The following is a 23,705-nucleotide window of genomic DNA, read 5'->3' as shown; positions in this document are numbered from 1 at the left end:
GTAAGATCGATAAAAAGGGAAGATAAGAGATTGAAATGGACTAGTGAGGCCAGGTGAGTGCATATTAATTCATTTATGGTGCTAAATGGAAACAAGACTTGTGACAAGTCTATTTCCTATGTTTAATGCATGAATATATGATTATATGTATATGCATGACATAAATTGTATGTATGCATGATTATATGTGTTAACATGCTTTTGAATGAATGATATGAAAAGTGAGATAAACAAAGTATGGTTGATATAGGGTAATATAAGAATAGCTCATAAGGTTATATGCATAGGTAATATAAGTTATAAGATGAGAATATATAGGAATATCAAATAAGTTATGAGATAAGTTATGTGACATGATCTATATATATGAGTTTATGTGATATAAAAGTGTATAAGTGAAATAACATGATAGGTGATAAAACCGTAAGCCTATATGATTATGTGTTATATGTTACATGATATGACATGCAAGTTACATGAACAAATAAGAAATGGTATAAGTCATATGAAACGATCTACGTGAATACATGCACTTGTGATATATGTGATATGAAATATATATGTGAAAACAAGTATATGTTATGAGATAAGACCCATGACTATAAGCTACGTGAAAGTGTTCTAGGTGTTTTTATATGTTATATGAAGTATATGATTTTAGGTGAATAAGATATGATAAGTATGTTTACCTGAATAAATATGATTGGGTGAGAAATGATAGAAATTATCTGAAAACATGATATATGTGACATGTGAATTATATGGAAATGATCTACGTGTAAGTGAACTATGTGACTATGTGATGATATGAAAAGAAGCTATGCGATACGTGATATGTGAAAGTGAATTACAAGTTTATGTGAATATTTGAAATGAAATTAATGATAACGCCCATGTTATGTGTCATGAGAGCTAGGGGTATAGTTGGCATGCCAAGAGTCGAGGGTTTACCTATGTCTTTCGAGACATATGGAAAGTTTACCTAGGTTCTTCGGGACCTATGGACAGTTACCGAGGATCTTTATGACCTCTGGACAGTTACCGAGGATCTTTATGACCTCTGGACAGTTACCGAGGATCTTTATGACCTCTGGACAGTTACTGAGGATCTTTATGACCTCTGGACAGTTACCGAGGATCTTTATGACCTCTGGACAGTTACCGGGGTCTTTGTGACCTCTGGATAGGTCCTTCGGGACATTTATATGAGCTGTGGTGACAGCATAGTGGTGCACAACCTCAATAGACTCACATATCTACAGTTCTCACAGGTGCACATGGGCCAATAAGAGATAACATGGAATGTACTGTATATGATATATGTGTGTTAGTGATTATTGTATATGCTATAAGATATATGATATGAGCTTAATTGATTATATGAACAAGAGAATAGAAATATGAAAGGTGATAATATGATAATGATAGGAAAGAAGATAATTATATGTATGCGTGGATATGTATATATATATATATATATATATATATATATATATATATATGAAAGGTGCATAGTAGGAATCATTACATGTATATGTGGGTATGATGCTTGTATGTGATATGTTAGTAGAAATTGTTCAAGCATGATTACGAGTTAGAGTTTTATTATATGTTTTATGCCTCACTAAGTCAACGACTTAGCGTGTGATTGTTTCACACGTAGGTTGCAGAAGTGAGAAGAGTAAAGAGCTAAGAGGAGCAAGACAGGTCAGTTCTCCTTACCCAATTGTCAGATCAGAAAATATATGTACTGTATATAGAGTGTAGTTGGCATGTAGTCTAAAGACATAAATTGTATGAACTCTGATATATATTTTGTAAACGTTTTGAATAAGTTAAATGTTATCAAAGTTTTTAAATTACTCACTATTTTATACGAATAAATGTTTGAAAAGTCAATGTGACACTTCGGACTCGTATCCGGATCGGATACGGGTTGGGGGTGTTACAAAATTGTTTAATCAGAAAGATGGTTTTACTCGGATGAATGACGTCGATGTTGTCCGAGTATGCCTTCTAGTACTTTTGTATGCCGGCTTTTTTGGCAGAGAGGCCAGACAACCTATTCCTCATGAGCTAATATTATTGGTAGAGGACCTAAATGCATGGAATCTGTTTCCGTGGGGTTCGTATATATGGAAAGCTACCTGGACTAAGTTGTCGTCTGCCTTTGATGACCGCAAAAGTTTGCGTGGCGATGGGTCGAAATACACTTTGTCAGGCTTTGTTTGGGCCTTTAAGGTAAGAATTTCTATATAATGTTTTCAAAATTATAATTAATTATTTAACAATTACTAATGTTTGTTATTATATTGTTTGTAGATTTGGATATTCGAGGTTTTCCCCAGCATGCGGACATATGCATTAAAAACTTCAAATGATATTCCTAGGGCTATTTCCTAGAAGAGAAAACGTATGTTGGATTGGGAAGACTTAATACCATATGCGACAATAAATAATGTAAGTTAAGACAAATACTATCATATATAAACAAGTTATTAATAGTATACGTTTAACTTTGTTTGAGTTTTTATATTTTTAGGAGGCCAACACTCCATTACAGAGACTGACACCCACGGAGGCTGAGCTTGCCACTGATTGGTGGCAAGCTAGTCAGCATTTTTTTGATGGCACGAATGATGAGCAGCCTCCACTTCCTCCACTTCGAGAGCCATCACCTCACCGAGAGCCATCACCTGATCGACCCGACTATACACCTCTACAACGAGAGCCATCACCTATCCCGTCACATCATCGAGCCTCTTCTCCACCATCACCTCATGATAGGCGACCGACAAAGATGCCACGACTTCTATCTCCCTGTTCTCCACCTCCACGGGATGAGTCAAGGGAGTTACATGATGAGGTCAATGTCTTGCGTGAGGAGATCGGTACTCTACGCGATAACGATGGTGCATGTCGTGTGGAGGTCTACTTTACGTGGTGAGGTTGTCGCTCTACGTGAAATGGTAGTATCATTGTAGAATGAGGTTCATACTCTACACAATGAGGTAAGTTTAAGATTTTCCATATTTAACTTGATGATAAATTTACTCGTAATTTCACTTAGATTAACCATTTCACTTAGATTGCTTAGTAAATTTATTCGGTTGCTGCCAATACTGCTAAACTGTTTATTCTTTAACACTGTGAAGTTAGTATTTGTCTTTTGTTTTGTCTTTTGGTTGCTGCCAATTCTGCTAAACTGTGTATTCTTTAACACTGTGAAGTTAGTATTTGTCTTTGTTTTGTCTTTTGGTTGAAAGTAAATTTGTTCGGTTGCTGCCAATTCTGCTAAACTATGTATTCACGTTGCGATTTTAAGTTCCAGAAACTATTCTTCTTCTGCAAATTGAAACTTGAATGAATTGCATTACTTCAACCAATAGACAAAGACAAATACTAACTTGACAGTTTTGCAAGTTTGAAACATATTTGTCTTTGTTATCTGATGCATTTTGTGAACTATGATAGAATAATGACTTGGGTGAATACAATGCAAGTTTGAAACATATTTGTCTTTGTTTTCACTGTTTAAATATCATGTCTGTTTATTTACTGATTTTTGTATTTAATTATTTAGCGTCCCGATAAGGTGGATGCTTTACGTTGGGTTTTTCTTGCATGACAGAGTTTACGCATCAGACGGCGTGCACGTGCTATTAAGTCTCCGTACACCTCAATAGTACGAAGACACCGCAAGAAGAAGCCCGACTCGCCTGTCATCCCTCAAGAGTCCACTCCTATCGTTGAAGAGGCCCCTATCATTCCTCGAGAGTCCCCTCCCACCATTCAAGAGGCCACTGTCATCGTTGAAGAGGTCCCTCCCACCATTCAAGAGCCCGATTCACATGGCGTCATATGTAAGATTCTTGAAAAACCCTCTGATGTGCCAGACATGATGGATGAGAGTTGGCTCTCGTATGAGTTACCGGCCAGTACCATTCTGGTATCTGAAGTGGAGAGGAGACAACTACCGGACACAATTCTGGATAACACCCTTTGGGCTAAGATCGCAGTTGATTTTTATCTACATGAGCAGAGCCAGGGGTGTTTCACTGACATATGCAAGCTCAACGATGATATCTATTTGTTGCTTGATCAGTCTTGGTGGGGCGTATTATTAGGGGTCGAAGATAATGGCTATTTCGATGGAGGGGTAAGTCTTATATTTTTCTTATATTTCAATTTGATTATTTTTTTTAAATTTATGTAAGTCACTAATATATGTCTTTTTTTTGTAAAATAGCATATCGATGCGTGGGTGTCACGTCTTCTAATAATTAGGAAACTTAAGAAAAATAAAAGAAATACACGATATACAATTATGCCGACGTCTTTTAACGCCGTTCACTTGAAAAATCAACGAGATGAATCATTTGCGTTGGGCAATGGACAAGCTAAACTTTATCCTGCATGGTGGGAGGTCGATAAGGTTAGTATTTATTTTAGATTTAGTTTAAAGGTATTCATAAATAAGTGCACAAATGAATGAATTATTACTTATGATTGCAGGGTTTATCCCTGTTTTGGAACGTAAACATTGGCTTCTCGTCGAGCTTCAGCTCCCATCCCTTAAGGCAATAGTATATGACAGCATGATAAATTACATATCATTGGCTGATTTAAGAGATATTATTAAGGGATGGAGCTCTCATTTAGCTAAATTCTTGGTTGGGATAAATTATTGGACTCGTTCTGGAAACAATAAGCCAAAGAAGCTCAATATTACAGTTAGCAGAGACGAGACCGCACCACAACAAACGGAAGGAGCCAGAGGGGATTGTGCTCCTCTCGTATACTTGGCGTTGGAGCGTTTGATCACAGGAAGTATAAAGTATCTACCTCCCACCGATAGAGATAGAGCTGCAGTAGGCTTGTGGTTTCGGCATTATATGGCTAGATCGATATATACGAGACGCTGCCTACCTGCATCCGCGTTATAAAAACGTCCATAAATAATTGGTAAGTTTATAGGCTTTTGGTTTGAAAATGTTTGGTTAAGTACCTAGAATTCAATAATTTGTTGTTTGTAGGTTTTAGATGTGTAGAAAGTGTTGTTTGAGCAAATGTTTGGTTTCTGCAGGTTAATCTCAGAAGTGAGCTGCGTGAAAATGATGTATGACTGCAAAAGTTGATTCAATAGTAGATGAGGAAATAAGAATTATTGCTTATTTTTTTATTGTTTAATTGATTTGTAAAAGATGATTTGTAAAAGTTGATTTGTTTAATTGATGTGAACATAATTCTTATTTGTGATTGTTTAATTGATTGAAATGTAATGGTTGATTTTGTTGATTTCAATCTGCATTATGTTGAAGGCAAAAATGACTATCGCAATGCAAAATGAAAATCGCAACGCGAAACTAAAATCGCAACACGAAACTAAATTCGCGTTGCGATTTTCATTTTACTTTGTGATTCCCTCGTTGCGATTTTCATTTCGCATTGCGATTCTCTCGTTGCGATTTTCATTTCGCATTGCGATAGTCATTTCTGCGTTGCGATATTCATATTCGCGTTGCGATTTTCACGTTGCGATTTTCATTTCGCATTGCGATTCTCTCGTTGCGATAGTAATTTCCGCGTTGCAATAGACATTAAGATGATTGCGAACGTCATAGCAATTTTCAAACTCAAGTTACTAATACATGTCTAACTGAAAATGTTAAAAGTTCACACATAAAATCCACATAATACTACGTTTGCATTTAAAAATCACCTAAGTTAACAGTCCCAAAAGGTGAAGCCGGTTGTGATTGGGATTTTAAAGATGATTGCGATTTTGATTGCCTTTTGCTTGACACCATATGAGCTTTGGATTTTGATGAGGATCCATATTTTGGTAGAGGAAAAGATGATCGTGATGGCACTGGTGATCCACATGTCAACCTTGTATGACCACTTTCCTTGCACCGACTACATGTCGATCTCTTCTTCTCTTCACCCTTAGACGATATACGATCGTGACTTTTTGGTTGGCCAGGTAGCCTTCTGTCCATGGCTGGTGGCAAAACTGTTTGTAAGTCATCTGGTATGTCACACTCAGAAGGATGTAGAATAGGGTAGACAATCTCGCCATAAGTCTGTCGAAATACTTCTGTAGTGTAGCAATCCATAGCGTATGCGCTTGAATCATCTTGGTTTAGATGAAGAGAAACGTTTATAACATGGTCACACGGATAACCAGATGTTTGTCATTTCATACAACTACACGTCTTTTCATTTAGATCGACAAGCCCATTTAAGTTATTATCCAGTACTTCAAACAAAGTGTTTGAACATGGTTTAACTCTCCATGACGTTGACTTCACAACACGTTTCGTTATCTTTTTTTCTGTCTATGGTGTAACATGATGTTCCAATGTTCCTATAAATTTAAACAAATAATACTTAGTAAAATATATGATAAGTTACGAATTTAAAGAAATAATACATGCATGGTTTCTTTTCTTGTAGTACCACTGTTGAATAGAGGCTCGAAAAAACTCCATTAACATAGTAATGGGTAATTTCCGGGAATGACGACTTAGAGCGTTGATTGATTCTGCACTATTAGACGTCATGAAACCATATCTTGCTCCAAGTTGATGTACTCTTGACCATCTTTCAAACCCAACATCTTCTAGTGTTTGAGCACACTGAGGCAAAACACGTCTTAAACAGTTTATATGCTTATTAAAATCCACTTCTCGATAAGCTTTTACAGCCTTCCAGTATGTCCATTTGTGATTTTTTATACCAACAGACCTTGATTTTAGATTTCTATACAAATGAACACCACAAAGTCCATGAAAAGCATCTGTAAAACACCTTCTAACAGCGTTGTCAATTGAGTTTGCCCTATCGGATATGATTGTCAGATTGCTAATAGGACCTATGCAATCCCTAAGATGCCCCATAAACCATGTCCATGAATCAGAGGTTTCAGATTTGCCAACCCCGTAAGCTATTGGCAGTATCCCATTGTTAGCATCCATGGCTACTGCTAATAAGTTTACTCCAAGGTATCGACCTTTTAAATGTGCTCCGTCAACTATAATAATTGGGCGCATGCAATTAATAAACGAACGAATCTGCAAAAATCATATACACAAGAAATATAATCATTTAAATGTGAAATGCGTGTAACTAACAAAAATGAGTCAACAAAATTATATTGATTTACTAACCGCAGCACCAATGGTGATAAACAACAACTCAAAGTGTCCATCTCTATCTGTTTTGGTATGAGTTACCGACCCAGGATTTTTTCAGCTTTAAATTGTGACAATAAGCCGGCAGTTGGGCAAACGATGCTTCTGGCGACCCCCTCAACAATTCCAATGCATAACATTTGGCTCTCCAAGCTTGAGAATATGAGATACTAATCTTGAACCGAGCATTCATGTCAGTCATAATTTCATGTCCCCGATATACCCTACCATACAAAAACATTAACTCAGCCAGAAAACCACCCAACACATTTTTGTTTGCATGTCTATGGTGAGGAAAAACTTGGGTTCTTGAACATGTATGTTTATCAATAAAAGTCCTAACTTGAAACATTTCGCAATCTTTTATCCTCTTTGCAATCATACACCACATACAGTTTTTGTCAATCATACACCTTGTTTCGAAACGATCTTTGCTTGATTTGTTAACTTTTAGTTGATAGCCATCTTCCACACATTTCGTATACAAAGCTATATTCAAGTCTTCATTTGTATCAAAACAATCATCTTTCTTGATACGAATAATATTTGTGTAACAATCAACTGCTATCTTTACCAACTCTTCTTCCGGTATCTGAAGTAATTCTGGCATATTCCAGTTATACTCCCGTGGCATTTTCTTCGGGGACTTTTCTTTGGGGATTTCTTCTTCTTCTTTTTCTTCTTTAGTGTTAAATGAATTACAGAATGGATGTTCAACATGTTCATTTACAGTCGTAACTTCCTCCTCATTATCATCAACAACATCTTCCTCGGCAACAGCTGTTTCATCATCAAAATTCGGGTATTGACCAATATCAAAATCATTACACGCAGGGTCTGTTTCTTCTTCTGAAAAATTATCAAAATCCGAGTATTGACCAAGATCAAAGTCCGGGTATTGACCAAGATCAAATTTTGAATACTGACTAGTACTCACAATTTTTTTTATTGGCTCATCATCGTCTAACTGGTCAATACGAAAACCGAAATTTGGTGCTGAAAGTTGATTGGGATTTGGATTAGGGAAAGGTTATGGGTTTTGAGATTGTGTTTGGTATTGGAAATGTGGTGAGACAATATTTGCTCGGTGATGAAATTTTGGTGGAACCATTAAATTTTAAGCACCATAAACTGGGGTTGAAAAACTTAGTTGATTACTACCCGCTACTGACCCAACTTCACTACTTCTAGGTTTAACAACATACAATGTAACATCATCACTTGAAACACTAATGTAAGCAATGAATCGTTCAACATCTTCATTGTCGGTTAACAAATAAACTTTACCATTTCTCTGATAAGATAGCCTAAATCCACTTAGGGGCTCTAAATTCAATTTATTTGCAACACGTAACATTAGAGTTTCATAAGTTAACTTTTTTAATGACAGTTTTAGTTGAAGATTCATGGGTAAAGGCATATATTGTAAAACACCATGAACATTATCCCATGACCCTCAAAAACACAAATCTATCCAAACATGATCAACATTAGATGATTTCATTATTGTAAATTAATTTACTAAACAAACGAGCTGCGAAACTAAAACCTGTTACCGGATAGGGAAAGATTTCGTTGGATATAGGAACGGATGTCGTCGGAGAGAGTGATAGATGGAGATGGAATGAGTTGCGATTTAGGGATTTAGGTTATGAGTTGCTGCTGCTGCGTAGTTATATACCCAAAACATTTGTGTTACGAAATTAAAACCTGTTGTGAATTCAGAAATCGAGTTACGAAATTGAAATTCAGTATTGCGATAGTCAGAATCTCGTTGCGATTTACTAAATCGCAACGCAAATTTGGGAAATCGCAATGCGATAGTCAGAATCGCGTTGTGAATCTGGAAACTGATTTGCGATACCGGAGATCGCGTTGCGAATTATCGATCGCATTACGATTTAGTTGGTCATTTTGGCAAATCCAAAAAAAGTTGGTTAAAATCGTATATTATAAGGCATTTTTGGTCACTGAGGTTATTTTCTCTTTTAGTAATGATCTTGTAGATTACAGAACAACAGGAGATCGGCCGAAATTCTTTTACAACACTCGGATTTGGTTTTTTAGGAACAAGAGCAATAATAGTTGAATTAAATGCAGGATGAATTGAAGCATTAAGAAAGAAAAATTTGACTACAGTAACAACATCCTCACCCACTATATTCTATGATTTCTTGAAGAAATAGGGAGTGAATCTGTCGGGACCCGGAGCTTTATCATTGTCTTGACAAAAAATAACTTTTTTGAATTTGGAGCCAGGATTGACTTACTTCATTCAAGAAACAAGGATGAGCAGTCCAAAAATTGAAGAATTTAAATGGCTTTGGTCTGTTAGCTGGAGCTTCGTTGGAAAGCCAAGTAAGTGACATGCAATGATCCGAGACTCCTGGAGCAATAAACTCAACAAAAGAATTCTGAAAGATCAAAGCCCAGTTAGAATTTATCATGACCCTGTCTAGTTTCCTTGCAAGAAAAAATTCTTTTTGCTTGTTACTCCAAGTGAAAGTAGGACCAAAATAAGGATGGTCTTGGAGTTGAAGCTCATAAGTGAGATCCTTGAAATCTTTCATTTCAGAAGTGAGATAGTGGCCATGACTTCGTGGTCGGAACTTTCATGGGAATGCATGATAATATTAAAGTCCCCTCCTAGGACCCAAGGTGAGTTGTTAACAGTAGAATCAACTTCTCTTAAGCTATTCCAAAGCTGCCTTTGAGCAATCCCATCATTACTACCATAAATTGCCGAGATAAACAAAGGAAACCCAAGGTGAGTTCCTCTAACAGTAATGCATTGATCGGTAATGTGAATGATATAGAGATTAATACCCTTCCTCCAAAGAACCCAAATTCTACCGTTGTAAGCAAAATCATAGTTGGAACAATAATTACAGTTCTGGAATTTATAATTGAAAATAGCTTCTGTTTTATCCACCTTAACTCTAGTCTCCAAAAGGCAGAGAACGTCGACATTATTCTGAGTGGCTCGATGTACCACTTTATTCTGCTTTAGAGGACTGTTAAGTCCTCTAATATTCCAGAAGCTAACTTTCATTGGGAAGGTGATCCCAAAGAACCCCCTTGACCTCCAGCTTTAAGACCTTTAGCACTATCAAGATGTTCCTTCTTTTTTGATTTAAGTTCTTTCACCAAGTTTGCAACACCCAATGATGCAGCTCTCGGTTTCCTTTGCAAGGTTTCTGAACAGTTAGGAGTCTCTTTAGCAGAATTGAGTATATCAAATCTGTAAGTTGAACATGATAATTGAGATTTAACATTTTTAGGTCTGCCTCGAAACTTTTTAAGCGCAGTATGTTGAGGTTTTTCAATTTCAGTAGCCTCTAGCATAATTAGGTCACTTGCAGCAACATCAACTTGGTGTGAATCTGCATCTGTACCGTCAACTTTCTGCTTACTAGCAACATCATTAGAAGAATTCAGCTTCTCTATTCTTACTGGAAGATTAATTTCGCTGCTATCTCCAGTAATAGAGGTAGCTTGAATATCTGGATTTTCATGTTCTTGTAAGTCAACATTTGATTCATCAACTTGCTGCTTCTTAGCAGCATCTTTAGAAGAATTTAGCTTCTCCATTCTGATCGGGGAATTAACATCGCATCCAACAACATTTTTTTCTCTAGCTGTAGTAAATGAGTCAGTGATTTTCTGGTTGTTAGTTTCAGTAGAAGGAGTTGCATGATTCTCTGGTTTTTCGTGTTCTTGTAAAGCTTCTATCCCACCAACATGAATGACTGTAGTATTGGGAATTAATTCTCCCTTCTTCTTCCAAACTTGTGAAGCAATAGGATTTGTGTTGACTTTAAGCAAGCATCCTGTTTCATTGTGACCAAATACGTTACAGCTCCTGCAAGATTGGGGTAGCCAAGGAACCTCTACTCTGATAGAGGTTGTTTGCCCATCTTTCAGAGCTACCTCAATGTGGTTAGGAATTGTGTCTTTAACACCTATTTCTACGCAGACTTTTGCAAACTCGAGTCTGGATTTTGTAGCAGTAATGGAGTCGATAGAGATTGGAACTCCAATTGCAATTGCTATATAGCTTAAGCCTGCTCTAGAGAATAGTTCAAGGGGAACGTTGTACAATTGTACCCAAACAGAAAGTTTAGACAAGTTGAAGCTAAGGCTTTTCAGGTTAGGTTCCCATTTCCTAAGGATTAAGGGCTTATTATGCACATGCCATGGACCTTGTTCAAGTACCCAATCTCTAGCAGATTCATTACTGAAAGAGAAAATGAAAATGTTATTTCCAGCAATACTAACCTGGATTCGAGATCCCAGCTGCGCTTTACTCCATAATTTTTCAATTGTCCTATGAATAGAAGTGAAACTTGGAGCAACCCCCAGAAATTGGCCCACTAATGAAAGTTTTAACTCGGAAATTCCATCATCGAGGATCTCCGAAGGAGGGAGGACAGTCGGGATTCCATCGCGAAATTTGGGAGGGAAGTATTCTAGGTTCTGGTTTGCCGAGCCTCCAAACAATTTTCGCCAATCCATCTTTCTAGTAAATAGCCGCAATGAATCGCAAGAACCACAACGAACGAGAAGTAACAGTAGAGATGATCTGGGAGGGAATCGGAAATAAACGCCGGCGAATCAACGAAAGACTCAGGTTCTATTAGACCTGCTAATGTGCACCCAGGGAGTTCTGTTATCGTGCGCCATTTAAGCTTTTAGTGTTGTAGAAGTAAAGCTTCCTCGATAATCATTATTAGATTTTGAAATGTAATAGAATATGGTATGGGCATTTTTCTAAGTATAATTTTAATATTTTTTTTGGAGTATCGTACTCCATATTCTTGTGTGGATATGTGTTTGAAGCTTGTTGAAGAAATGAAGGAGTGGCGTGTTACATAAATGGTCATCGATGAACATCATAAAAAGATACGTCCCTTACAGCTTCAAGTATTAAATGCAGCACACAGGAATCAGAACACCTCAAACAAAGGAATCAGAACACACAATCTATGAGAAAGATTTAAAATACGAAAACAAGAATTTCAAAATGACTGGCAAAACAAATAAGCATGTATATGAAGTATCACAATGGACGGGAAAAGAATCATACCCGAGATAGCCGAGAAAGAAGAAAGGTCTCGACGGCAGCATAAGCCCACTTCCCGGCTTATATACTGATCGGATAGCAAAGCCAGGGAGCTATCGCTTCGCTGGCTGGTGCCTGGTGGTTGTTAGCGGAGGAGGAAGGGTGGTTTGATATGGGCTGGATTGGGGATGGCATAGTTTTTTTATATGCTACTTTTTAACGTAATCTATACAATTTTTTTAAATATAATATAATATAATTAAGATTACGTTAATAAAACAAATAGGGTAAACTACACATTTAGTCATCCAATTATCACTTTGGTTATGTTTTAATCATCAAACTGGTTTTTTTAAAATCTTCACTAACATTACATTTTGGTCACTCACAGTAAAAACATAAAAATTGTCATATTAATTATTTTGTTTTCTAAACGATAGGTGATCAAAACGTAACGTTAATAATGATTTTGAATAAAAAATAATTAGATTGTCAAAGTGATAATTGAGTGATTAAATACGGAACTTACCTAAAAATATATAGTAGTGATTTTAACTTTACATGAAATTTTTATAAAAAAATGGTAATTTTCTTGCTACCGCCTACCAGTGCTCTTTATAAATAATTATTATAAAGAAATTTTTTAAAATATAAATTTTAAATTAATCTTATAATATTAAATATTTTTTTTATAAATTCTGAATTAAACTGATATCTGATTAATTTATAATAACAATTTAATCAAAGATTTTATTTTAGATATAGATTAAAACTTGTAAAACTATAGAGTGGCCCAAATATTTTAGGAACATTTAGAAGGTGATTATGGAGTTTGTAGTGTAATTTAATAATCCTGAATCTTGACAAGTGTAACCATTTTCTCTCATCAATGTGCCTTGAACAAAATATGACAATCTTCCAATGTTACATGACCATCGAAATACTGGAGTCAGTATGTAATGATAACTGATGAGCAATGCGAAGAAGGGAGCAATATTCTCTGTTAATTGGTCTTATTCATATCTATTTTTATTAAAATTTCAATTTATTAATTACACAAATGAAACAATATTCTCTGTTATGAAATAGAGAGATTCAAACAAAATGTATGACAAGCAATTGCAAAGTAATCACATCCACCCCCCATTTTGTAGATTCCTAGCCTGTTATAGCCATCAAAATGACGGTGGTCAATCCTGTCCATGCCCACCAAAACTTTGTTCCTGCCACCAACAATGAATCTCCTCCATTCTGTACGTCAGAAATGATAAAATTAAACTTGTATGAATGTTGTGTTCATCCTCAAACCATCCATTAATTTTATTTATAGATAGAAATAGAATGCATTACCAAATTGAGACTCGGTGATGGTGCTGGTGTTGTGTCATCTGTAGTTGGCACTGTAGGAGGTGCCGGGGGACTTGGAACTGTGGGTGCTGGAGCTGGTGCATGGTGCCTCCTGTGTCTGCGTCTGTGCCTGTGCTTGTGCTTGTGGGGAACCGGTGCAGGAGCCGGTGGCAGAATAAGTGCAGGTACTGGTGCTGGTGGCAACTTTGCTGGTGCAGGAGCCGGTGGTGTTTGGGCTGGTGCAGGAGATGATACTGATGGGGGTGGCGAGACTACCGGTGGTTGAGCTGGAGCTGTGGTTGGAGGAGCCTGTGGCGGTTGTGGGGGTGGAGTTTGAGGAGGTGGGACAATTGGACTTGTAGCTGGTGCAACTTTTGGAGGGGGGTTGGTTACAGGTGGCTGCGCTGGTGCGATTGGAGTGGTGGTAGGCGGAGGCGTCGCTGTTGAAGGTGCGATTGGAGTGGTGGTAGGTGGAGGCGTTGCTGTTGAAGGTGCGATTGGAGTGGTGGTAGGCGGAGGCGTTGCTGTTGAAGGAGGAGGTGCTGAAGTTGAAGGTGGGGGTAAGGTGGTTATGGTTGGCGAGGCAGCCGGTGATTGTGCATTTGTAATGGCTAATTGGAAGGCGAGAATAGTTACGATGAGAGCCCAAAACCTAAAAGCCATTTTTGTTTGAGATGAGAAATGCATTTGCAGGGGAGAATATATACAAACAATAAACAAAGAAATATTGGGAGTGTTTTGGAAGTAAGATGAAAAATAAATGTTTGGTAAAGTGTCGGAGGAAGAGGGTGATGTTCATTCCAACGTAACGTCCCTTCTACGAATAGTGTGGCTTTAGGTAAATAATAATAATATGATGGAAAGCCATGGTAATTTAAAATGAAAGGGAAAGTCCCACCAAAAAGAAGAAATGACAGGTATAAAGGCCAATCTCAAGAAACCTACGCTACACCCACCAATGGAGGACTGGGAACCTAAACTCTGCTGAGTAGTCCCCATCAAGTTTTGGTTTGCATGCAACCACATCTTTCAAATATTTCTCTATTTCAATCCCCCACTTTGTTTCCTCTTTCAGACCCTACGTTGTTGTTGTAATTAAATAGTACGGTCGATATATGCCTTTAAACTACTTTTTAAAACTATTTTTTCTTCATCGTGATCGCCTCCACTTCCCTCTGAACTCAAATGGCTGAGGTAAGTCTTGCCTCCTCATTTGTAACTGAGCTGCTGCCACAGAAGGACGCCTAAACCGATCTGCAGCGAAACGTGAATGAGCCCCCTGGCCGATAGTTGAACTGCCGAGCTCGTGAAAGCACAAACAACTTCCTTGAATGCTTGCATTGCTGTACTGCTACCGGAACTGTTCAAATGCCTGAGAGATCTGTATTTTTCCGGTGGCCAGATATGTAACTCTACATATGTGGACATGATCGAAACGTAGATTGTACTGAATACACCCGAAAAAAGGAAGGTGATGAAGTGCCGATGATTCGCTGCACCGACACAGTTATCTGCATGCAACAAAAGGAAAAGGAAATCAATCCCGATTTCGAAACATAATATCAATAGTTCCAGCGACATTCTTATTTACAGGACGTCTTGCAACAACGATTTAGAACATAGCTTAATACTTACAAAAGGACAGTGATGACCCATGTCCAAAACAAATGATCCGCAGGAACTGCAATGATGTGTTCTTGGTGGTTTCGGCTTTGAACAATAGTGGCAAAAGGTATAGTTTTCGAGGTTTTCCTAAGACTGAGTAGGTACCCCACACTATGCTTGGAGGTGTGCCGGCACATCGAAATGCTGATAAACACAAGGTCGGAACAGTAGTTGCAGCCAAGATCAATGTTAAGACGGAATGAACAATACCAAGTGTATAGCTGATAGAGAAAACAACAGGATACACCGCCCATACACCCCCACCTGCATTTTCATGTCAACATATGATTAGAAATATTAAAATTCCTAACACATAATACCAGGGATTCAAATAGCGGTCACAGCCGCATTTTCGGTTGTATTGCGTTTATCGCGGTCGCGAACTTAACGGATGCTATCGCAGTCACTGCGTGTATCGCGGACGTGATTTTTTTTAAATTCGTACAACTTTTTATAAAATATAGTAATTATAATTATAGAAAATTATTTTTAATGATTTTTAGAGTATTTTGTAACACTTATAAACTTTAATTGAAAATCACTTTTTTTAATCATAATTATGTTGTTTTACTTTACACATGCTTGGACCAATCCAATCCCTATTTGCATTTAATTGAGCTTGGAGATTGCCCGTCGTTCCTGGACTGTGCTCCTTTTCTGATGACTTTGATGGAGGGGTCTCCTCAGAGGAATTTTTAGAAGGCTCCAGATCCGAATCATAAACCACAGCCCTGGTAACCCGTCCAGAGGATTAAATGAATTATCCGAGAATCCCTACTCCGTTACTCCAACTTCGAAACTAATATCCCCTACCAAGACCCGACCACCTCATTGATCTTTCCCCTTAGTGAGTTCAAGACCAGAATAGAAATTTTTTTACACTGACTCTAATTCAAGTTTTCGCCATACGCCTCAAAACTTCACCATAGCTCTGCAAGATTCTTCAATGTAACATCATTACAACACTGTAACGCAACCCAGAGAACTCTAGCCATGTTGATCTTTGCATCTGACTCAAAGTTTCTGACCAATGAGTTACCTCCACAAAGATCTCTTTAAGATACAACCACTGCAACTCTTCAAGAGTCAGATACAGATCCTCGTTTGCAATAGTTAGTAAGAATGTCTTCCCTCCCATTCTTTGAATCTTTATATATGAATTGTTATTTTTTTTTGAAGCAACTGTGTTATTGGTGATGTTTGGTGTTGTAACGAGAATTAACGGAAAAAACGGTCCGTTATAGCCGCGATCGATCGTTACCCGTTAAATTGCGGCCGTTATCGGCCATTATGGGTGTGATTCCGTTTCACACCGAGATTTCGGCTGATATCAGTCTCGGGGGCCGCCGATACCGCGATATAACGGCCGTTATACCGTTATACGGCCGTTTTTTGAAACCTTACATAGTACAGCAACAGTAAGCGAACCAAATACGCTGCGATATGTAATACAAGATTTCTTAAACATCTGAGATCTAGCTACGCAAATGCAGAGCTTCAGGGTATGAAGTGTAATTTCCTAAATACTACTTCCAACTTCAAGTTCCACTGAAGATGCATTTTTAAGTGAAGGAGAGTTTCAACTCTAGTATAAACCACAAGGGGACCCAGAGAGAGCATACATATCACAAAGAGAATAAACATGAAGAGAATAGTAACAAAGCACCGATCTCGCAAGTGCCTCCCCCAAAGCCACTTGCTTTTGGGTATTTTTTCATTTTGATTCGTAATGGCTCCTCACCAGCCGCACTTGAAAACAGGTGCATAAGATGGAAGGAGGAGGCGCAATCCACAACCCCAGCATGTAATATCATGATCCTCATTGACAGTTCTTACAAAATAATCCTACAAGTGAAAACAGTTCAAACCACAAACAGTGTTCAGTTTGCTTCAGTCAGACATTAAGGAACTCCTTTTTCATTATACAACTGCTCAATCGTCATGAAAAACAAGATCATACAGGTTATCAAAGTGATATTTACATTTCATGTTGCGTTTCAATCATTCACCTAGTCTTCTTCGTTGAAACTTCACACTTTCTTCCCTAATCGAATTCTGACTTCTTATATCTTTACATCTTTTAGTTATTTACTTCCTTCAAGCATTTTACTCTGTTCATTACTTTTAGTTTATGTCTGATAAAACAATTCAACAGAAGGGACTTGTTTGATGTTCTTCAAATAAGTGAAAAATGTACCAGCAAGAGCAAGACTATAGTTCTCTACTTAGAACAACATCGAACATTCGATAAAACCCTTCATTTCGGAATGTCAGACAAAGTCCTAGAGATTACCTACCTAGAATGCAGATAAATTTAAACTGTCGAAGAGGAATTAGAACATAAAAATACCATAGCATCAAGAGGGAAGGGTGATAATTTTGTTTTCCTTTAATTAAAATGGATTCATTAACGATTCTTAGCTCTCTTGGTAGAAATCCAGTAGTCGTTTATGCTAAAGGTTATGCAGTTGAACCACGAGCTTTGAATTTCTACGAATAATATCTACCCTCTTTTTTTCAATTTTTCTCATTTTTTTGATCAGATTGGATTGTTTGTTCCTTGTAGATTGCAATAAACACACAATCTGCATTCTACAATTCAAACTTAATTTTAGTAACCAAGTTTTTTTTCCAAAAAATTAATTTGAGTAACTCAATAATTAAATTAGCTTTCTAACAAATTTTCCTGGAAAATTACTACGCCAGAAAATCAATAGCCGACAACTAACGAAATATGCTGAAGAACAATTAACCATAACTAAAATTCCTTCATCAAAAAAGACAAAAGAAAACATTCCATATATCCCTTATTTACCTAAACGCAAAATCAATTCTAATAATGAAAAAGGTGTTATGAACCGAGCAAGAAGTAATAAGAAAAAGAAGAATAGTTGAGTTGAATTAATTATTTAATTTCCGAACCAACCTAGGAACATTACAACAATAAAAAGGTAAAGGAAAAGAAATAGATTCACAGAGTTTAAGCTCCTCACTTTAACTTAACCACCATGTCCGCCGGAGTTCTAGTGTCGGAGGTGGTGCATTACCATTCAAAAGGGGCGGGTACCAACTATCAGAGCAGTAAGAACGAACAACGAAATCTTCGTTGGACGAATGATGTCATTAACGAGCAGAACACTCGAATCCTACTAGGGCTGTAAATGAGACAGACAGATCGTGAACTACTCGAGATCGACTCGATCAAGGCTTGATAAATACTCGGATCGAATGGACTCGACTCGAGTTCTTAACGAGCCAAAACAAGTTACTTGATATTCGACTCGAAAATCTCGTGAACATTTCGAGCCTTTTCGAGCTGCTCACGAGCTTCAGTTCAGGATTTCGAGTTCGAGTCGAGCTTGAAAATTCTAAACTCGCGAGTTTTCGAGTCGAGCTCAGAAATCCTCGAGCTCGACTAGTTTACACCCCTAAATCCCACAACTCTAAAGGCTGTCTGTGTCCTGACCAAAGCTACCGGTGACGAAGGCAGCAGAATGAGATAAGAGATGATGCAATGACGGTCTTGAAAAAGAAAACGTTATAATTACAATTAAAACATTTGTCTTGCAACGACCGAAATATATATCAAACAAGTATAATAAACCAATATTTCGAAACAAGAAAATAAAAGATCCCGTTGCTTCGATTTCAATTCTTATTTAATTCAAAATAGATGAGCAAAATTCTACAGATTTAATTCAATTATGATCCAAACTATCTCTATACAATCACTATATGGTATACCTATCTACCGAGAAGAAATTCAGAGGTCAAATACCACATCGAGGACATAATATAAAAAGAAAAAGAGTAAATTACATTATTCCTCACTAAACTATATCCTCTTTTCTCCTATTTTACTCACTGTACTTTTAATTTTTCTAGTTTACTCACAAAACTTTCGAATTGGTCCTATTTTGATCACTTTGAATTATTTTATTATTATTTTTGTATGATGTGACATTTATTATTATTATTTAATTTAAAATAATTGAAAAATATAAAATAAAAATAGAAGGTGGCCAGACGCCACGCCGGCCACCGTCGACCGCCTTAGATGGTGGCCATTCAGTCCCAAATTTCATGAGTCTTGTTTGTTCGACACCCTGAGTCCGAAAAATGGCATTGGATGCAGCCCCAGAAAACAATCACCCGAGTCCCAGAATATAATTCAAGACTGAACCCGATAAGTCCCATTTTACACTCCAGTTGCTGGGAACCGTTTGCTGAAGTTATGTAACCCAGTAAACAAGTTCAAGAAAGAATGAACACAACAGTCTGAGGGTAGCAATCAAATAATGTCAAACGTGACTGATGGGAAATGCTGATATTTTAGCTTTTCTTCGTAAAAATAATGAGAAGCATAAGCGTATTTGTACGCCTGTCACTGTGAATTTGTCCAAGGAATTCACTGGTGGCATCAACCATTCTAATAGATATACGAAGCCCTTCCGATGCTCATCATTAACCAAATCATCATCAATAACATAGCAAAGACAACTTAGATGCATATTCTATACTAAGAAATAAAGCAACCGCATGTGTAATGATGGTCAACAAATTAGTGACATTGAAAGACAAATCGGAACCTGTAGCTTGTACGAGAATCCTGTGAGTCACAAAAGACTGCAACAAGCAGAAAGAATAATCAAGTAAAAATCCTACAGCTAGTCATATTTAAGAAGCCTCTGAAGTCAATTTAACAAACAAAAGATGGTGACTCCATTATGTCTTAATGCATTTTACAGATATCACAAGATGCAATGCCTCAGGATGATCTATAAAAGAGATACAACTAAGTGATGTTGTTTCTCTGCTCAAGAAGCACGAGTTGGACGAACATGATCCTAATATTTCCATAATTTCTAAAACATCAGACAAGGAGGATGCAACTTGTAAACAAATGCACAGTTAACATCCTATAATAATCCTTCTACATAGGGAAAATTTTAGATAATTGTATAATTTCAATGTTTAACCACAGGGAATAATCTTGAATCATATACTTTTAAAATGTTTAGGTAATCTAGAGTTCATAAATTTTGAAATGACGTAAATGAAAGAACAGGAACTACTAGCAAACTTGAATTGCCAAACAACAGTCAAGCTTATAACAAGATTCTTGCACGTGTCCTCAAAAATATTCCCATGAAACATAAAACAACCTAGTCATACGGCATTACCTGCCATACAGAAGGCATATTCTCACGATATGGAAGTTGCCGATCACTACTTGTTACATTTCTTGAATATGGGTTATCCACTACATTCCATTTTCCGTAATTCCTGACAAAAAGATTAATCATTACCTTTAAAGTTTACTAGGAATAAGACTTCCATAGGAGAAAAGAAATAATAATATATGCATTAACATTATAGGTTCTGGAATGCACCTTTCTATTCACTACAGTGACTACATTTTCTTAACAAAGATATTTGCTCTTAATAAAAATGGGAACATGAAAAGGACACACCGTACCATAAAAAGGGTAAATAAAATGAAACGGGAACTAAAATCCAAATAGACATCATAAATACTCAGAATTATAAAGCATCCCATCTTTATAATGTAAACCTGTAGAGCCATTCAACCCTATAGGGAAAATGTCATTAGTTGAAGTAATTTGCAGTAGCTGAAGTACGTATAAAGAACACTATAATTGCATGATATTCTGCCAGAAGCTAGACAGTAATGTGAAGATACCAACTGCATAAACTCCGTTTCTACAAGTATAATGGAACCTACCTTGTTAACTCATTCGTTGAATACTTGTTGCCTAAGACAACTGCTTTTGTAGCCATCACAAGCATGGGATGCAATGATAGGAGCCTTCTAATCTCCTGAACCACTGCTTCAGACACATTTTGGATATTCCAGCTTTTCCTACATGTCAACCAAAAATTTCCTTATTGCATATTTACAACTCATGGGAGGATATGATTAAAGTTGACCAGAGAGAGTTTCAAAAGATTGCTAGAGATCTGTCCAACAGATATTGAAATTGTACCTGTTTTCACCCTTTAGTGAAAAAGATGCTGAGCCACGATCTAGCCAATGAAATGCTCCAATGCTGGTGACGATTCATACATGTCAGATGCTATGAAATTAGGTAATCCTATCTGTTATTAATTCGCAAGGATTTTACAATGGATACTTTCCATATACCTCTCAAAACTAACTCAGATTTCTGTCCATTAGCTTTGTTAAATTTTGGTATTTACACCAACATTTCAATGGACTTCAGGTACCCTTGATCACATATCACATTGGTTATTCTTTTCAGGGAACGCTATTGAGTATAATTCTTCAACGACAAGCTGATAGTATAAAAATCTAGATATGCTTGAGCTTTTATGGGAAAGGGTTTTTCCCCCTTTCCGTTTCAAAAAACTATTAGCCAAAGTATTTTAGTTCATTCTTTCTAATGAGATATTTTTCACTCAAATATATGGATAAATATTACAACTGAATGTTCTCCCCTGAAACCATCCCCGATGAGTTCAACATCTATAACAATCCATAAACAAACTATATGCTTTAACCAAAATGTTCCAACTGTTATATCAATAATATAAAGCGATTCAAAGAAAATAAAAGGTAACCAGCATAAAGGATTGAATTCGAGGGCTCAAAGCCAAACCTATCAATCAACAGCAAATTAACATTAAGACCATGCGTGTCTCTTTCCTTTTGAAGACGATAGTGTAATGTCTGTCATCCAGAAAAATATTACACTAATGTCAAAAGAAATCGTTGCATTGCTTAAGTTCCATTAAGGCAAACCTTTGTCCCTCACCTTGAGAGTGGCAAGAAACTCAGAACTATCATAACAACGGATGTACAAAAATCGTTTCATGCATAATGCAAACAATTCCTCGTTGTAATGTTTCATTCTTGCAAATTGAGCTCCAGAGTCCATTTTTTTACAATCTACATTACAGCTTGATCCTAAACAGAGATGACCACAAGCTTCATTAAAAAAAACAAAACATGGGCCATGAAACATCTAACAATTTTCATCAAAAAAGAAGGAATTACGGTTACCTGCTTCCATGATTCTATGGTTTAGCAATTCCGAGAAACGTAAAATATCAAAACGACAATCCAAGTCAATGAACATTGCCGACTGCCCCAATCCGCCGTAGATGACCCCATTCCACTCTTTGGGGAGTATACAAGTGATGGCAGCCTGGATTAGGATGTGGGTTTTGGAAGAAGAAGACGGGCCTAAGAGCTCGACAACGTTACCGACACGTAGAAGAACCCGGTGAAGTGGTGGAAGAAGCAAAAAAGGTCGATCCGATAGGACCCTTTGTAGCATTTCTCTCGCAGTCTCGTCTTCAACGAGCCAAGCTTTGGCATGTGAACCCATTTTCTCGGATAAAAATTGCCGGTTTCTTCGGGAATTACTAAAGCTGTTGTTGTTCTCATGCATAATACTTGTCGACATATAGCTAATGTACACCGTGCTTTTACAGTTTCCAAGCAGGAGAGAAAATGTACAGCTCCTCCAAGCCTCCAAGGGGAGAGTGAGTAAAGTTTAAAACTTATAAGGCTAAACTACATTCCAGGTCAATTCTTATGTAGGTTAGAAATAGGTCATATTCATTAGAAGTTAAAAGAAATAATACTCAAAACATATAAATACTACCAATTTAGTCCTAATTAAAATAATTCAACAAATATAACCATTAATATTTAAAATTGTCAGTTTAGTACTTATTCTTCTCCCAAATTATTTATTTGTTTATCGTTCATCATCATTCTATTTGTTACCCTCAATAAACACTATTGTATTTCATTTAAAATCATTAATCTAATATTGATGTTTATTAATGTAAATGTATATATAGTTATTTTAATGTTATATCTTTGATTACTAACTACAATAGGAGTATAGGACCAATGTCATTTTAGTATATTACATTAAAAAATTGTTGACAACAATCCTAAAACTAAGATTTAACCTATTAAACAACAATGTTTTTCATTAATGAGTTGTGTTCATTTTATAAACCAATAAATATAAACAAATATATGTTCAATTAATATGTTCATAAAATAACATTTTTAATATTCATTTTATAAATCAACAAAATATATATATGTGTGTTCAAAACCAAATTCATTTATTTTAAATATTAATAAAATAAGAATTAAATTAAACACAACATAAACTATAAAATTCAAATTTAGAAGCTTAGAAGTCTAACCAGTTAGATATTCCTACCATTGCTATTTGGTTGGCAAATCAAATTAATAGTAATGTTGCCAAACATTGAACAAATACTAATTAAATGCATTCAAAAACATTAAATAAACAGAATACAAATCTCTTTGAAAACAAATAAACAATTGAACATGAATATAGCATTATTCATTTATATTTGATCCATTTACACCTCTAATATCAATCAACTAATGTCACATTCCC

General features: G+C 36.5%; 3 protein-coding genes and 1 pseudogene across 3 annotated transcripts; all 4 read right to left on the bottom strand.

Annotated features, from left to right (window-relative positions):
- Nucleotides 1-13,261: 13,261 nt before the first annotated feature.
- Nucleotides 13,262-14,296, bottom strand: LOC120134380 (lysine-rich arabinogalactan protein 19-like). The gene is made up of 2 exons (XM_039150814.1): nt 13,609-14,296; nt 13,262-13,509 (listed from the first exon to the last, which is right to left on the bottom strand). Exons 1-2 carry the CDS (start codon nt 14,290-14,292, stop codon nt 13,417-13,419), a joined length of 777 nt encoding a protein of 258 aa, XP_039006745.1. The 5' UTR covers nt 14,293-14,296; the 3' UTR covers nt 13,262-13,416.
- Nucleotides 14,297-14,700: 404 nt separating this feature from the next.
- Nucleotides 14,701-17,191, bottom strand: LOC120134320 (annotated as a pseudogene).
- Nucleotides 17,192-19,419: 2,228 nt separating this feature from the next.
- LOC120133987 (DNA repair protein XRCC2 homolog) lies at nt 19,420-21,255 on the bottom strand. The gene is made up of 5 exons (XM_039150472.1): nt 21,017-21,255; nt 20,454-20,556; nt 19,860-19,896; nt 19,650-19,750; nt 19,420-19,548 (listed from the first exon to the last, which is right to left on the bottom strand). Exons 1-5 carry the CDS (start codon nt 21,079-21,081, stop codon nt 19,525-19,527), a joined length of 330 nt encoding a protein of 109 aa, XP_039006403.1. The 5' UTR covers nt 21,082-21,255; the 3' UTR covers nt 19,420-19,524.
- A 574-nt stretch (nt 21,256-21,829) lies between these two features.
- LOC120134319 (DNA repair protein XRCC2 homolog) lies at nt 21,830-22,775 on the bottom strand. The gene is made up of 3 exons (XM_039150757.1): nt 22,316-22,775; nt 22,068-22,219; nt 21,830-21,982 (listed from the first exon to the last, which is right to left on the bottom strand). Exons 1-3 carry the CDS (start codon nt 22,719-22,721, stop codon nt 21,830-21,832), a joined length of 711 nt encoding a protein of 236 aa, XP_039006688.1. The 5' UTR covers nt 22,722-22,775.
- Between the last annotated feature and the right edge of the window lie 930 nt (nt 22,776-23,705).

This window comes from Hibiscus syriacus, unplaced genomic scaffold (assembly GCF_006381635.1).
Source record: "Hibiscus syriacus cultivar Baekdansim isolate YM2019G1 unplaced genomic scaffold, ASM638163v2 tig00110597_pilon, whole genome shotgun sequence".
Classification (NCBI taxonomy): domain Eukaryota; kingdom Viridiplantae; phylum Streptophyta; class Magnoliopsida; order Malvales; family Malvaceae; genus Hibiscus; species Hibiscus syriacus.
The sequence above is the reverse complement of the archived record's forward strand: the minus strand, read 5'-3'. Positions and strand labels throughout refer to the sequence as shown.

Bases quoted from the DNA above. Each gene is read 5' to 3' on its own strand.
- LOC120134380 (XM_039150814.1), bottom strand. From the start codon at position 14,292: ATGCATTTCTCATCTCAAACAAAAATGGCTTTTAGGTTTTGGGCTCTC. The intron at 13,510-13,608 runs GTAATGCATTCT...TCTGACGTACAG, and splicing joins CATCACCGAGTCTCAATTTG to AATGGAGGAGATTCATTGTT.
- LOC120133987 (XM_039150472.1), bottom strand. From the start codon at position 21,081: ATGCTTGTGATGGCTACAAAAGCAGTTGTCTTAGGCAACAAGTATTCA. The intron at 20,557-21,016 runs GTAGGTTCCATT...TCTTTTTGTCAG, and splicing joins TCAACGAATGAGTTAACAAG to GAATTACGGAAAATGGAATG. The intron at 19,897-20,453 runs GTAATGCCGTAT...TGCTTGTTGCAG, and splicing joins ATATGCCTTCTGTATGGCAG to TCTTTTGTGACTCACAGGAT.
- LOC120134319 (XM_039150757.1), bottom strand. From the start codon at position 22,721: ATGTCGACAAGTATTATGCATGAGAACAACAACAGCTTTAGTAATTCC. The intron at 22,220-22,315 runs GTAACCGTAATT...ATCTCTGTTTAG, and splicing joins CCATAGAATCATGGAAGCAG to GATCAAGCTGTAATGTAGAT. The intron at 21,983-22,067 runs GTGAGGGACAAA...TCTGGATGACAG, and splicing joins AGTTTCTTGCCACTCTCAAG to ACATTACACTATCGTCTTCA.